This window comes from Brienomyrus brachyistius, chromosome 20, assembly GCF_023856365.1.
Source record: "Brienomyrus brachyistius isolate T26 chromosome 20, BBRACH_0.4, whole genome shotgun sequence".
NCBI lineage: Eukaryota > Metazoa > Chordata > Actinopteri > Osteoglossiformes > Mormyridae > Brienomyrus > Brienomyrus brachyistius.
The window spans coordinates 10297548-10314287 of NC_064552.1; the positions used below are offsets into that span (position 1 = coordinate 10297548).

Sequence of the window (16740 nt, forward strand, 5' to 3'; positions counted from 1 at the left end):
GTGATGATGAAGTTGTGATAGAGCACGTGGAGCCCACAACCAAATTTTTGCTTGCAAATGAAAGGTAAATTTGCCCTGGTGGAGGCAAATCAAAAGGTGAAAAGGTTAAGGGTGTTAGTAATATTGCATGAAGACAAACTTGCTGGGTCTTCTAATGCTACATATTAGACATGAACCCTTGGGTACGGATTATTATAAGTATTTCTGCACTGTAATATATTAACATACTTTTTTTTTCTCCTTTTAGATGGGAAGGTGGAAGTTACAAAGGAGGGAGTGAAGCTTTGCACCATGGGTCCGGGAAAGGTGTTTGGAGAACTGGCCATTCTCTACAACTGCACCCGGACAGCCACAGTCAAGAGTAAGCTTTCCCCCCCACCCCCCACCCCCCACGCCCCAGAACTTATAGAATGTTCCACCAAGCACTCTCTGAATCCAGTGACACAATCCGCATGTGAGTAGGCAATTTAGCATAATTTCCTTAAATGCATTGAGTAAAAATGACTTGACAGATTCACCCCCTCTTTATTATTACAGTTGTAACTATGACATCACTATGAAATAACTAAGATACATGTCATGTGTTCGATAATAGTCAGTATTTTCAGATCTTAACTGCACTGGATCAACTGAATGCTCACATGAAGGCAAAGCTTTTTTCCTCGCGACTTGTAAAGTTTGAGCTCAGTATTACGTGACGCACTCAGGAGAACTTTCTAGAATGAAACACGGAGACAAAGCAATTTCATTAGACGCAGGTAAAGTTAATGTGATGGAAAAGGCAAATTGAAACGGATGCCTCCATTAAGGAGCCGTGCTGCTGGTTCCCCCATCCAAACCAGTCGCATTTTTCAACTTTTGTCTGCTTCCAGGACAAAAACAAATGCAAATTCTGTGAGCAGCAGCTGCAGCTTTCTGAAATCTGATTAGGCATTTTTATTTGCGCCATCCACTTCAATTGTTTTCATAATTCAAACCTGAGAGTACTTTGCAATATTTTTCATGCGTTTCACACGCACACGCGCATGCACACTCTCTCCGTCTCTCTCGCTTATATTCAATTATATATATGAAATACTTTGGAAAGAAATCAGGGCCTTTAATGAGACTATTATCTTGGTAATAGGCCAGATTTATCAGTAATGTCAGAACTGAAAAACATCCTTAGAAGAAACGTCAGTTAGATTTTGACCCATATTTGTGACTGAAGTTACATGTCCTGTTAGGTCACTTCTGATTCTTGGACAGATGAGAAACAGTCCTTGCTATGATTACTAACTACCGGTGTCACTGTGCCCCCAAGTTGTATCTGTCTGTGCGTTAATGCTCGGTTTAATGCCCAGAGCGAGGCATGAGGTCCATGATTTAGTTAGAGGCGATTGTAGGGACACGGTTAGCCAAAAAATTCCATGGGGCCCTCCCACATACCCCGCCCAATATGATAAAATGTATGACCATTATTTTACCGTAGCAGCGAGGATGATGGGGCAGAATGTCCAGACCTGTCAGGTCACCTGTGGCCAGAAGTGTTTTACGTGTGGAAATTTCCAGAAGGGGGATTTGGTACAAGCTTAGGAAACTGCCTCCGTCTATGTCGCACACTGCCTCCTTCTGTGTCGCACGCTGCCTCTGTCTGTGTCGGACGCTGCCTCCTTCTATGTCACAGTCTGCCTCTGTCTATGTTGGACACTGCCTCAGTCTATGTCACACATTGCCTTCGTCTATGTCGCACTCTGCCTCCGTCTATGTTGGACACTGCCTCAGTCTATGTCGCACATTGCCTCCGTCTGTGTCGGACGCTGCCTCCGTCTGTGTCGGACGCTGCCTCCGTCTGTGTCGGACGCTGCCTCCGTCTGTGTCGGACGCTGCCTCAGTCTATGTCGCACATTGCCTCCTTCTGTGTCGCACGCTGCCTCCGTCTGTGTCGGACGCTGCCTCCTTCTGTGTCGCACGCTGCCTCCGTCTGTGTCGGACGCTGCCTCCGTCTGTGTCGCACGCTGCCTCCGTCTGTGTCGGACGCTGCCTCCGTCTGTGTCGGACGCTGCCTGTCATGATAATGAGGCTGCACAGAGCACCTGCATGGATCTTCATGAAAGAACTAAGGTGAAGGTCTATGTCGCACGCTGCCTCCGTCTATGTCGCACGCTGCCTCCGTCTATGTTGGACGCTGCCTCCGTCTATATCAGCCCTGATGTCTGGCAGTTACTCACTGCCCTTTTTTGGGCCAAATCAATTCAGCGGCGAGCAAGCAATGGACATATGCCACCGCAAAATGAGAGGGCAGTGAGGTAAATGGAGCTTTTGTGGCAGTTTAATAACCTCTGCCTTTAAAACCGAATACAATTGGTTGGGGTGGAGAGAAAATTGCTGTTGTCCCCGTTATATGGGATATACGCGTATCAGTTCTGCTGTGGTTTTGAATAACAGATTAAGTGATTTTGGTTGGGGTCTGGTTGTGCAGCAGGATTACACAGCAGGAACTGTCAGAATGCTTCAGTGTTTCGCTTGGGAGCAACCGAAATATGTTCTTATAAGAAAACCCAACGCAATAAACGAAACAAACGAAATTACAGGCGCACATTCGTTAATATAGATGCATGGAAACACAATGGCATTAGTGCAATCAGTTTTTCTGGACAGTCAGAGAAAACGAATGTAATTGCACACACACATGCGCACAAGGCAACACCCTGACAGTTTCAGTTCTGTTTCTGCTGTTTCCAACGGTTCCTCCACCTGTTATTTTTGCACATTTTATTCCAAGTGACAGGTCCATCAAAGCTGGGCTTTTTCAGCCTGGGGTTTGCGATCCCTTGGGCATCTGTGCAGTGGCTCAGAGGGTCTGCAGTAATGTATCATGAACTGATGAAATGCAAGGGGTCCCTAGTTGGAGCTGCAAAATATTCAAGGGGACCCCCATCTTCCCCAAGACAGCTGTTACAGAAGCCTTCTCCCAACCTTTAGTATGTAGTTACTTAGGTGATCATGTTTTTAAATATGGTGGTTTAAGAAAGATTGAAGACGCTCACACCAAAGCCAAGTGGCTGTCCTCTCATCAGACCAGCCTGCCTTTGGATACCCATGAAATGGACGTATGGAATGGAAAGATCCGGCTTCAAGCATGATAATGAGGCTGCACAGAGCACCTGCATGGATCTTCATGAAAGAACTAAGGTGAAGGTCATGATGGTGCTGAAGGTCCTGGGGGCCGGATCCATCTGACCGCAACCAGCAGGCGCCACCTTGTCCCCAGAGACCGCTGCCACTTCGCTGGGTCCGTCCCAGTTGTTTGGCTTGTCGGTGTTCATAAAAGGCATTCCAGCTAGCGAATTTAAGGCTTGAGACATATTTGGGGGGGGGGGGGCACTGCACTGTGCTAGTCCTTCCCTTCAGACTCTGCTCGCTTACCGTGTGCCTGTTGCCATAGACACGTGTCCAGCCTGATTTTACCGAGCCTCGGGAGAGAGGGGGAGGGCAAGTCCTGTGCATGGCACAGATCCAGGAGGGGGCTTCTGTTTTACTAATGCAACTGTTATGGGTTAAGAACCCAGCTCCTGATGTAGCGGATGGGTGACATTGAGAATCGGATCCAGTACCATAGATGGGGGAGGCGGGCTTCCAGGAAAGGTTTTTTTTGTTGTTGAAATGTACCAGAATTTGCTGCCCAGCTACTAGGGACTATATGGTTATAAGCTTGTAGAACATGTGACCGTGTGACCATTGGATTGCTAGGTTGAAATGTAATTTGCATAAATTCAAGTAGTACGACATCTGGAATACAGCATATAAGGACTCAGGATGAACTGTCCATGTACTGTCAGCTTACTAATATTACAGAATATGTAAATATTTATCTGTATGCAATCCAAGCCCCTTTGATAATGGACTCGTCTGAATGTAACGTGCTTTGAGAACGGACTCCATGGCGGAGTTACAGAGTTCATTTTTTCACATCACCAGACAGTCGCCGCGGGTGGGGGATCCACACAGGCTCTGAGGCGCCCCTTGTATTTTTTTGTGTGAAATGATTTATCGATCACAGTCTTTAATTTCAGGAACCTAATCTCGACGAATGGGTACATTTTGCTGACGTTTTGACTGAGGTGTGGCACTGCTGGGTCACACGGATGAATTTGCATGCTCACATACACCTATTTACATTGCTCCTAGAAAGGCAGCATGTGGTCTCTCACTATTTTACATACCTCCGTCCAACCGGCTGCATTACGATCTGTGAAAAGGCCTCGTGTGTATTAGATTATTGTCTGTGGCCTTGTTTGGATGTTTCCTTGCTGTGGAAACCTTATAAAGTCAGATTGCAGTGTTTGATGAGAGTAATAATCTGCTTTCGATATGCGGTTAAAGGTGGAAGACAACTGGGGACAGACATGACTCACCATTTATCTTTGGTTTAAGAGGACAGCCGGTGTTTCTGCGGGCGAATAATGAGCATGATGGGTGTATATGATGAAATGTGGCCAAACAGTGCAGGTGGGCCGAATGCGGCTGAAAGAGCTGCGAGATGCCTTCTAGGCAGCTGTGATTTACCCCTGTGGGCCTCCTCCCCATGCTTTTAGAGTGCCGTGGTCTGTGGACGAGTGAGGGCGGTCTGCTGATGTTGGTGGAAGTACATGCCGACTCCTTTACTCCATTACCAGGAGTTACCCATAATGCACTTGACTTTCTCGACCTGATCTCACCAGGAACCTTACAGGGATTCGCAGCAGTAAATGAGTTTTGGGGCCCAATCATAATCGTAAGTGTCCAGGTGTTATAAATTCACATCATTTAGAGTATTACCAAATCTTGACTGAGTGTGTGGCTCAACGGGTTAGGATTTGTGATGGGAAGGTCACTGGTTCGGATCCCTGGGCAGACACAGTCATACCACCGTCGGGCCCCTGGGCAGCACCCTAGGGGCCCTGTAGAGGCACCGGACATTGGCTGTCCCTGTGCTGTGACTTTTCGGCTGGCTCTCATGTGTACGTGTGTCTCATGGGTGAAAGAGGGGAAAGGAGAACATCCCCCATGGTTATGAATACAGTATCACTGTTCTATATGCACATAACATACATTCCACCCATTTTTTTTTCAATTAAGTTTGAATAATGAGGTCAGCAAGGATTTACATTACAAAATGATGGTATATAAGTAGATTTTTATAGACGATAGAGTAAATAGATGTTCATTATCTTGCCGTCCTCACCCCTGGAGTATGTAGCGCTGTATCTCCGACACAAAGTAATTCACTATTAAAGAAGAGCAAGATAATAAAGATGAATCTCCTGTCAGACTCTTATCAGTGAAGTGGAAAGCCCCATTTGATGATACCGCACTCAGAAAACACTGAAAGCGATGGTGCTGTGTTATCTATGATTGCACTTACCTGAAATAGAATTTTGCTATTTTACTATTGCCAGCCCCAGCTGTGTCCGACACCCCCCCCCCCCCCCCCCCCCCGCTGCTGAGTTCTTTTCACAAGTTGATTTAAAACACGCCGATTAACCTTCCTCAATATACTTAAAAACAAATTGCTTTTTGTATCAACAAAAGTACAGTACTGATAAGTACAAATAAATACAGTATTGTGCAGAAATTCTAGGCATTCGGTGTTTAAATGATCTTCATGTTGCTGTAAAACTATTAAATTATAACTATATCATGTCTGTCAAAGTTTATCAGCTTGGCTGTTTCAAAACTGGTACCACTTTACAATTAAGTTCCTTTTGGCCACTTACGGATGGTAGTGACTAATAAGTAATAATTAAAAGAGATCTGTTATGACTTGTTTACAATTGTCTGCTAATGATTTACAACGTGTTACAACCTAATTAATAACCTGATTATAAACCATTCATAAACCCTTTTTAAGGGTAGACATATTGTAAAGTGGTACCTCAAAACCTCTCCTAAAGTCAACCCCAATAACTGCACGTACCATCCAAGACACCAATGTATTTTCTGACCACCACCCCCAACTTGTTTGGCTAATCAATAATGTATTGAATTTAGCTAATTAAGTTAAATTTAACCACCAGCTCAATTTATTTGTTATAAAATGCTTGGAATGGCTGAAGGAAAGGCTTGGGAACCGAAGCAGCGTTTAGTTAGATCCTGCTATTGTTTTGTTGTGTCACTATTCATTTTCTTACATTCTAATGTGAAATTGTGTTGCTTTTTCTCTGAAAATATACACTTACTACCAAGATAAATACCATAACATTCTCTTTGACTGCCTAAGATGTTTGCAGATGTTGTTCCTCCTATCCCTGTGTGTGGAGCTTGCTTGTCCTCCCTATGTTCACGCAGACTAGCATCTCATCCAGGATGTCTCCCTCATGTCCTGCATTCACTGGGACAGACCCTAGACTCACTAGCACCCCGTAATTTCATACACATACATCAATTTCTATAGGAAAGATCTGTAACAGCAGTAATTAGATGAGGTGTGTTATCTCATTTTTAGCACTGCCTAGTACAAAATTCCTGCCTTAATATATTCATCTAAGTAACTGGGAAATACAGTTTAGCATGTCCTGCTATTTCATTTTGCTGGATTGCAGTGAACAGCACTATGGAAAGGAATGTTTCGCTTGCAATGTTAAATCATTCCGATACTCGCTTTATTTTTGCCAGTTAAACTGATTTGAAGGAATAGGCTTTAATTAGCACCATGATTGACAGTTGAAAACATCAAGTGAGGTGATTTACTAACCAAGTAATTATGTTATTAAACTAATTAAATCCTGAGGTCGAAGGTGAATCAGTATAATATGTGGCTGTGGAGGATCTGACCTGGCTATATTAATCATTAAACAGCTAAGGCAGGACTGTAATAGAGTCACTTTTAGTGCCACTAGATGAAGAACAAATTCTTCCATGTGGTGCTTTTCTGTTTGCATGCTTCTCCTTGGCTAGCTAATCCTCCCCCTGCTATCAACGTGACTCACAACAGCAGGCAAAAAATCCAGAGCGGTCTGCGTGAACGCCCCGGGAAAAGCTGCGATCCCATGAAACCTGCCGCGCTCCCTCCTCAAAGAACGGCAGGAACATCAACAGCAAGCCAGGCTCTGTAACGCTGGTCGAACAATGCGGCCTCCGTGTCTCAGCCTGCGGCCTGGCTCGGTATCGCGCGAAGCGAAAAACCCAGATCCTCTCGGTATAATGCTGGATTTGAGTGCGCAATTAGAATTTGGTGTTTTAATAGGATGCTGTTTCCGTGGCAGCGTGAAAATGAAAGGCATTGGTCAGCACGCACATTTTAGACAAATATTTTTGAATTGAGACATCTGCCTGGTCACCCATTTGAGCTGCGTTTAGCTGTAAAAAACGATTGTGGGTGGGATCGTGTGTGCCATCAATTATATTTATGCATGTAATTCCTGCTGAATGTTAAATTAATTTGAATCAGATAACAGGTATGTTTTCATAGTGCAACAGAAAACATAGCTTACAGTTTGATGTACTTTTAAAGTTGGATATTTTTAAGTGACTCTCTTTAAATGTCTGGGTCCAAGCAGAGCATGATATTAATTTGAACTAGCTGCTGTGCTTCGGTGAAGCAAACTGGAAGTAGAAACTATGATTTGTGTGGGAAAAATCCCTAGTAGCCATCTTTGTCTTCATGCTGGGCGTAATCACTCAAACTTTACTTGCACCTTCCTGACGACGTGGAATGAGCGGCACATCCCGTGATCCACGATGCACCATCAAACCTTGGAGAGAGGAGCTCCGATGTGGCTGACTGTCCAATCTCGCCTTCAGCAAAATAATGCAAAAGCCCTTTTCAATGTTTCATGGTCGTGGGTAGAGAATGATGGCTAGGGTTAACCTTTTATGGTAGAACTACCGAAAAGATTTAAAGGGAACACTTTCCATGTCATTAAAATACTTCCTCTTCCAAACAATACTGGCTTTATGCATTTGTACAACAAGCGATTAATGTTCTATTCAGCCAACATTAGATTTTCCTATTTGGAAAACTAATTTCCTCTTACGCTCATTCACAGGTTATGGCACTTTTAATCAGCGGTGATTACATCCAAATGTTCATTGTCTTGTTATCGATCAGTTTTTCACAGAACCGTGCAGGAATTTTGGCCAGCTCCTCCTTGCAGGACTGCTTACGATTATGGATATTCTTGAATTTGAGAACATGAGTTGTTCCTAAGAAAATTGGGATCAGATCTGGATCTTGGCCCGTCCCAGATTTTTTTCCCGCTTCTGAATGGATTTGACGCCAGCTTCCTGATGTCTTGATCCAGCAGCACTTGAGTTTGCTTGTGGACGTGCTGGTATTCTCCTGCAGGATTCTTTGGCACAGCGATGAATTTATGGTTCTTTCAGTCACACCTCATCCAGGTCTTGATGTAGCTAATCATCCCCACACCAAAACATAATCGTCATCAGGTTCTACTGCTGGATCCTAGGAGGCATCAAAAGGCTCACATCTGGCAGAAGGTTTCCACTACATACCTATCACCTATCCTTCTGACATGCAACTGGTTTATATCAAACCAGAGATGAATAGTGATGTTGTTAGCAGACACTGGGGTTACACCTCAGCCATGCGCTCCATTTTTACACATCACCAGGCTTCTGCACCTTCTAGGCGTCGTACCCCCTTGGACAATTTGAAAAAGGACGACCTTTAATTGAGAAGAACCACAGCTGTTCCAGAGTGTCCCAATGTGGACGGTATAAAGGGCTTCGGAACCTTCTTCTGATTGTGCTATCAGGTGCTTCTAGAACCTCATTGACGGCAAAGACCAAAGTCATTTTTATAAACTTATTGACGGCAAAGACCAAAGTCATTTCTAGAAACTCATTGACAGCAAAGACCAAAGTCATTTCTAGAAACTCATTGACGGCAAGGACCAAAGTCATTGCTGTTTATACCGGGAATGGCTGACTTATGTCAAGCTTCATTGTCCACCAACTAAACACCAACCTTAACGTTCCCCACACTATTGTATATTTAAAAAAAAAATCACTCCTTAACGCTAGTAATATATGCAATACATTTAAATATTGGTGATAAATAGTGTTGTTTCACTTCACTATCAGTATCGATATATGTCATCCCAACTCACAGCTGTGTTGTGGGTGGGGTCCTTCTCTTGATAATTGTTTCTCATCAGTTAACATATCGACACTTCATAAGCATTATTGCTTTTTATCTACTAGGTGCTTTGGAATGTATTTACGCTGCTCGCCCTGCATTTCCCCAGTCTGTGCAAACAATGACATGCAGACGTTCTTCCATTATATAAATGTACATTGTTTTTCAGCCAGGCACGTTTTAAACATGACGTAGAAAGGTTGTTTATGAAAATGACTGACTGATTGCACCACTGAAAATAACATTTAGTGAACACATTAGAATTTGGCATGGGAGATGTTATGGAATCCAGTTCAGAGTTACTGCTCTCATATCCCTGGTGTGGGTGCCTCATTGAAAACATCTGGAAGAAGTTGGATTAATTTGCCACTTAATAGAAATCTATATTTCTATGGACTTCTGTAGGCTGGACCTTCTTTTGAAGAATATGTCAATTGATTATCACATTAATTAAATGTCCCATTTACAAAGGCTCAGCCCTCTTTGTTGTGGTGCCCCTGGCGAGATTCTGCCCCCCCCATGCCCTAGAGCAGCAGAAAACAAATTTGGTCAATTCATGTACAATACAGACATTTCGGTAACCCAGGATATCTAGCTGGTAGTTAGCTAGCTCACGTTTGTTTCACAAGTAAAGTAATGAAATATTAAAACCAGTGTAAGTACCTGTAATATCCTGGAATGTAACCAGAGGTATGTCTTCTGATTTTTATCACTTACTCTTTTTTCGTCCCCTAATCAAATGGCGCCCTGGGGGGGGGGGGGGACATGTGGCCCTGCCTCACATATCACATGGCATTTTGCCTTGGATCACCTGGGATGTTTGGAGTTCACATGTTCTGTCATTGTGTGTGATTGTACAATGTGTGTGTGTTTTGCCCATAGAAATGAATGGAAGGTCCCCAATTAGATGGGTACTCCAACGTAATGAATTGGCATCCGGTCCTGGGTGCCCCCAGCCTTGTTCTTTATGTTGCCTGGGACTGGACACAGGCCCCCTGGAAGATGGATGATTGAATTTATTTTAATGGTACCCTGCCTGCCTAAAGTAATATTTGGAATATTAATGCAATGAAAAAGTAGCTATTTACAGGAGGATTGTGTGTTTGTGTGTGTGCATCTGTCAAAACGTCTGCGGTTGATGAGTGGTTTTGCATCCATATGTTACGTTTTCCCTTTGCAGTTTGATACTGTACGTCATTCACTTTTCTCCTTTGCTGGGGGCCTCTGGGAGACGTAATGAAAGGGCAGTATGACAGGCTTATACTTTGATACAAAGTGATATATGTTGTTGGGGCAGCTTCCTGTTAAAGGGTTTGACCTGGATGACTGTTGTCTCATCTGTCCTTAGTTGTTTGAATTTGATCACGACTGGCATGCTTAATTGTCCCCTTGGTTAATTAGAATGTATCATTTTTTTTGAAGAGAGCATTTAACACTGAGACAGAGATAGCAATGGTTTTAGAGCATTGCTGAGTGATATGTTGCATCTCATTTAGTGTCTATATGTTTTAGGCATAAATGATTTTCAGCTGAAAGCTAAACGTAGATTCTTAATGTAACTGACATAAAATGGAAGCATGTGACAGAAACCAAACAGCAAGCGAACAGTTAAGTTTACTCTTGGGTAAGAATATTGAGAGCGTCATATACTGAGTGGATCATGGTCTCACACTGTTTGAAGTGTTGCGTAAGAAGCCACCCAAGGGATCAACTGACATGAAAAATGTTCTTAGAAAGAACTGCTCAGTTCTGTATATTCTGTGGATTTTTTTTTTTCACATTTAGGTAAATAAACTCAAAGCTGCATCTTGAATTAATAGGTTACTTTGGGATGGATGGAGTATTTCATTCTCAGTCTGAAGAAATTACATCAGTAAGAGGAAGATGCTGTTGTCAGGAGTAACCTGAGGGGTATGAGGCTGTATTAGGGCTGGGTGGTATATCGATAAAATATCGCACCGCAACTATAAACATTCAATCAATTTAAATATCGTACAGCTATATCGCTTACACACTTGTTTTTTTTGCAGAATTGACAGTGAAAATGCACTATTTTACCCAAATTCCACCAAGGCATGAGTCTGTAGTTGTTGTAATGTGCCATTATACCCGTCACACGCTGAGTAACTATTAGTAAAACAATATGTCATCATAATCATAAAAACTCAATGTCCTGCCCCGCTCGTCCGATCCTCCCGTGCGCCACACCACCCTCGTTAAGCTTGTGTGGAATCCCTGTGTGATCCGCTGTGTTGAATTGCTTTCCTGATTCCTGTGTATTTCAGTCTGCGTTAGAGTATGTTTCCCTAGTCTTGTCATTAATGTTGCGTTGATGTTTCATGGTCTGTGTTGCTGTTTCCCGATTAAACCCCGTATTTCCCGATCCTCTGTCCCCCTGCTCCTGCTTCTCCGTTTTGATCGTGACACTCAAGACCTCCAGTTTGTATTTTACTGTATTGTACATATGAATTTTAGAACATTTTGATAAATATCAATATTTTGAATATCTCTAAAAATATCGCGATATCATTTTTAGAGCATATCACCCATCCCTTGCCAAACCTGTTCCCTGGAACGAAACTACGAACAAAATGTACTGTTGGTGTTTGGTGATCGTGTTCTGAATCTGCTTACAGGGCAATAGTAAGAAAATTTTAAACAAAAAATGGAGCATTGCAGTTAAGAAATAATGTCATGAATCATATCATGATAATTATCGATATTGTTTAATATGAAAAAATGTGGGTGTTCTGGGTATTCAATGCACAGCTACACAGGTGGTACAAGGCAACCTTGTCTGATATTTGTGAACTACTTTGATATCTATTATTTGTCTTTTACCCTTACCTTTTTGAAAATCTTGGTGCTTCTTGGGTTCTAGGGAAAGTAGAATGGTGTGATTAAAAATGTCAATATTGACAGATTTGGGACAGTCACACCGAAAAGGTACTAAAGGTACTAAAATCTAGAAAATTCTACTGACTTGCAAACTGTATTTATAATTTTGGAATAAAAATGGAACCGAAATGTCTTCTGTGGCACTATATAGGACATTTTTTTTCGGAAACCACACTATATGTAAAAACAAACAGCATACAGTATGTGCATGTGCATTTCATATCTTTTTTGGCGCACTTACACTCATGACTTCTTATGGAAGCCTCCATTTTCAGAATAGGTAGCTGTGTCACATGGCCTTTCGTTCCTGGTTTGCCAGCACTTCAGTGCCATATTACCCATCGGTGCTGTGTCATTTACTGCAAGGTGCCGTTCATTGCAGAGTAAAGCCCTGTAATTATTTATGCACTTACCAGCACACTTGGGATCTCAAGATCAAAGTGGTCTTATCGTCCTGAGCCTTGTAGCAATTACACTTTGGTCTGGAATAGTACTGTTATTAGCTAGGTTTTGCCTTTGGTACATTTAGGAACCTTAGAGTTGAATAGATTTTTATAAATGTTACTTTTCTAATGGTATGCTGTCATCCAAGAGGTGGTATTGGTCATATTGACAGAAAACAGTGATTACGTTTTTTTTTATAGCTTGTTAGACAAAGGCAGAAAGTGTAACGAGAAATGGATGTTTCTACATTAATTACAGCTTGAGTGTTTTCACACTAATCAAGGGAAGTGGATTGACCTACAGAAATGCAGACAAACCCAGGGAAAACTCCAGACATCTATTTTAAACCCCAAGCTTGGGCTATGAGGCAGGATAAGAGATGAGGGGCACAAGAGAGGCTTTAATTTATATGGTGGGGTCAGTAGCCAATCATATGTTTTGAATCTGTAAGTGACAGAGGAGGGAGTACTCCAATGGCCAATCGGCTTTCAGCTGAGGCCAGTGCTCTGTATACACCCTTGATATGAATATTTCATTTCATGTCCTATTGCTAATGTGTATTTTATTGGGGGTACCATTGTTGTTAGCTTGTCATTTAACCACGGTAGCCATTTTGTAACTTGTTAATTTTTGTACACCATGTAGAACATCATTCCAGCCTTCAAACCTTTACTCCTTCATTGTGATTATCAAGTGATTATCATTTGCCAAACATAAGAAAGAAAATGCCCCCCCCCCCCCCACATGGTGCAGTATGTGGATTAAAATGGAGAACGTCTCAGGTTTCTATCGATTGCTACCCTCTGAAGTCGATGATAAATAACCGTAATGATCAGAAAACTCAATTTCAATGTCAAACTCCGAGACCTTGTTTCAACTTTTGCATTGTAATATGTGAATAGCTATGTGTGTGAGCGATGCAGTGCTTTAAATTGGATGGAATGGGCTATGATTATCACATTCAGCATTAGGACAGTCTCAAGGGGGGCTTTCTTCTTCCCATTGAGGTTTGTTTCGAGTTTTCGGCTTTGTAGACTTGATGCTTTTCCCATTGTGGTTGACAGAGCAATTCTGTCCCTCACTCAATGGCTTGTTTTTGCCTCCTGTCACCTTCGTTTTTGGAAAGTGAAGGACTTCTGCTCTCTTGTCAGCCATGATACATTCCGTCTACACGCTTGGTTAGTCTGCTCTGTCTGTTAAATCGGCATACACGCTGATATTATATACAATATATTATACATATATATATATATATATATATATATATATATAGTGATCCAGAGTTCTATCCATCATGATAATGTCCATGGTTTCCTGTACACCTTGTATCTGTGCACTTTTTGAACTTGGACGGCAGGCCCGATTCTCTGTAAATTGAAATATTCTGGAACCTGACTCAGTGATACATTCTTTGCCTACTAGTCTTCTTTGTCTTTTTTTGCTGTGCTCAACATTCTGGTTTTATGCTCAAAAAGTAAATATTTACAAGAGTGGGAAGTGGGCCTTTTTAATTTATAAAGGAGGGTGAGAAACATCGTGTCTCGGATGTCGTGTTGGCGTTACGTAACTCCCAGCGCAAGCAGGGGCTGTCGCTGGGTCCATGTCATGTCTCACAGCAATTATTTTTGCTCCGGTGTCATCTTAATTGTGCTTTCGGTCCGCTGTAGTAATACTTTCCGATTTGTACCGAGACAGGAATGGTCAAAATCTGTTGAGCGGTTCCTTAAATAGGTCTGGCACTGAGGAGGGCTACAGGGAGAGGGGAGACACAAAAACATTTATTTCAATTAGTTGCCATGGTGACGCATTCATGTGCAGTAGGGCTCCATGCGTTTGAGGGTTGAAAATGTTCAGGTGGTTTTTGACAAGCAGCGGTTCGGTCGGCAAAGGGGCTACGAGAGAGTCTGGCTTCTCGGCATAAGCGTCGTGTCCCTCGCCAGCCGCGCTAGGAACCCCCCCCCCCCCCCCCCCACGCCTTCAAGTGCGGCAGAGCTTCTCGTGTTTGAGAGTCAAAAGCAAACAGGTCGCCTTCGACTAGCAGAGGTTCAGTCGGAAGAGGAGTTGCTAGAGAATTTCGTTTCTCAGCACAAGTTTAGTGTTACTCACCAGACACATCAGGGGGACCCCCACCCCCCTCCCAAAATGCCAGCTGTTAGATTCCACTGCATTATGGGTTCTGCCGTCATGTATTTAGCGTATATAATTCAGCAGCAGGTGCCAGGTTTGTCCTGGAAGCCAAGAATACTGCAGAATACTGAAGCTGATATGGGTTAGCATGGGTTGTGCATTTCGGAAGCGGGCAAGGATTAACGGGAAAAGAAATGCAGGTAAAAATGTGCAGTTCCTTTAGGGTGACTACAAACCAACCAGTCACTGCATGTTTCACCGAACAGCAGTGGCTACTTTAATAGGGAGGCAGGGCGGCCTGTTGTTTGATGCAAATACCATATTAGCTCGATAGCTTGATAAAATCAGACAAATTGCGCGTCACTGCTGCTGACGAACAAGCGTTTATGGGTCGAATTTCCTCCGGCAACTTGTTGGAGGTTACCAGGTAACCATACAAGATCCTTGGTCTGATGAATGCACAGCGATTGAAGGAGAGTTTCTGCGGCAGCGCCCTGCTTTCATCCTGAGCCATGCAAGAAATTGGCCCGTGCTTACGCTGAAATTTCAGCTCACTTTAAAAAGATCCTTTATCAGTTCAGCTTAAATACTTAATTGCATCCATTCAGTCGGACGAACGAGTGAATATAGATTGTGCTGCTTTTATTTGCTTTTTAATGAAATTTCCAATCTTATTTATTTTTATTTGACCTCAAGCCTTCGTGCCTCAAATGACCCGCTTTGACTTTATCAGATGATAAGTTTCTTGAAGTGTCTGTTCTGGGAAGGCTAATCAGTTTATAAGGAAATAAATTGGCAGTGTGGTGCTTTGATCTGACGCACATTTCTGATGGTGCTGTGAGCCTTTCGCAGACCCTCTGTCGGTGTTGCCTTTATTCATAATCCATTGTGTAAATTTGCATCTAAGGGTTAGGTGGCTTTAAGTCATCCGGTACAAATCGGTATCCCGATTTGAGTGCTAGATTTTCAGATGAAGGTCATTTCTTATATTTTTCATATTATTTCGCTACCCTTTTAAAAAGAAGTGACAAACAGCTACAAATCACTGCCCGAAGCAGCTGACTATGACAAACCGGAGATTATGTGAAGCATATGTTGCATATGTTTACCAAACAGATCATAGGGGAATCATCTCGTCATCCTACTTACATCGACTTAACATATGTCTTATGATATTCAACCTATTTATTCCTTCTCCATAAGTCAGTGCTCTTCATTTTTCTTGAAAAACAATTCCAGAAATATTAATAGTGAGAAAAATAATTTATTGCGATGAATGACCAGCCTGTTGCCTCCTAAGAGAAATTATATATTGTGGTTGTTTTCCCCTGGCGACTTTAGATTCTTCTCCCCTACGGAAGGAGCAGCCAAAATGGAGCAGTCAATAGCAGCACAGAGCTCTATTACAGCTGTCCTCAGAGCAGTGACTCCTGAATGTCATTATGTGGGGGCTACGTGTTGCCATCGGAGGTCAGAAGAAGGGAAAACATTCGACTGTAGCAGGCGACGGTGTTGGCGAGCTTTGAGTTTTGGGTTTACCTCTTGAAGCATTTATCTCTTTCGAATTGTCGAGGCTGGCAGAGGTGCCACTAGTGATTTTGGGCACCATGAAAAAATATTATATGTATTTGACTCCCAACCCTATCCAATCCAATTACGCTCCAGATATTTTAGGGCCCATGTCACTTAGGGGCCCTTGGAATCATCCCACCCTTAATGGCACCCCTGGTCGTAGGCTGAGGGATTGTGCAGCCCAGCTCCGGTCCTGGGGTTCCGTTGTAGGTCTCTCGTGATGTTAATTTCAGCCCCACCATGGATTTGGTCAGATTGAAGACTTTCCAAATGAGTTTACAGAATAGAGAGATTCAGCCATTCAGCCTTGATCCATGAGGATGAAGGGCAGTTGTCGGTTGTTGCACATATATTGATCTGCTTTTTCTGAATGTTCTATCAGGGCTTATGGCTGATGACAATGGGGGATTTGTATGAAAACTGAGTGGAAGAGCAGTTTTAGAACTAATGTAACTCACGTGTTTTAGAAAAATATAAGAACAAGATTCTTGTTTTTGAACTTGATGTTTTTTAATTGCTAAATGCTTAATAAAACTTAACAGTGGTCAAATGTCAAGGTTCCTTTTCGTTAATTAAGT

General features: G+C 42.7%; 1 protein-coding gene across 2 annotated transcripts in view; it reads left to right on the forward strand.

Moving 5' to 3' along the window:
* The window catches only part of prkg1b (protein kinase cGMP-dependent 1b), a 105856-nt gene that overhangs the window by 33573 nt on the left and 55543 nt on the right, over positions 1 to 16740 (forward strand). For both annotated transcript variants that reach the window (XM_048987484.1, XM_048987483.1), the window contains exon 3: positions 248 to 361. In XM_048987484.1, coding sequence (XP_048843441.1) covers positions 248 to 361 — 114 coding nt within the window. The remainder of the gene's footprint in view (positions 1 to 247; positions 362 to 16740) is intronic.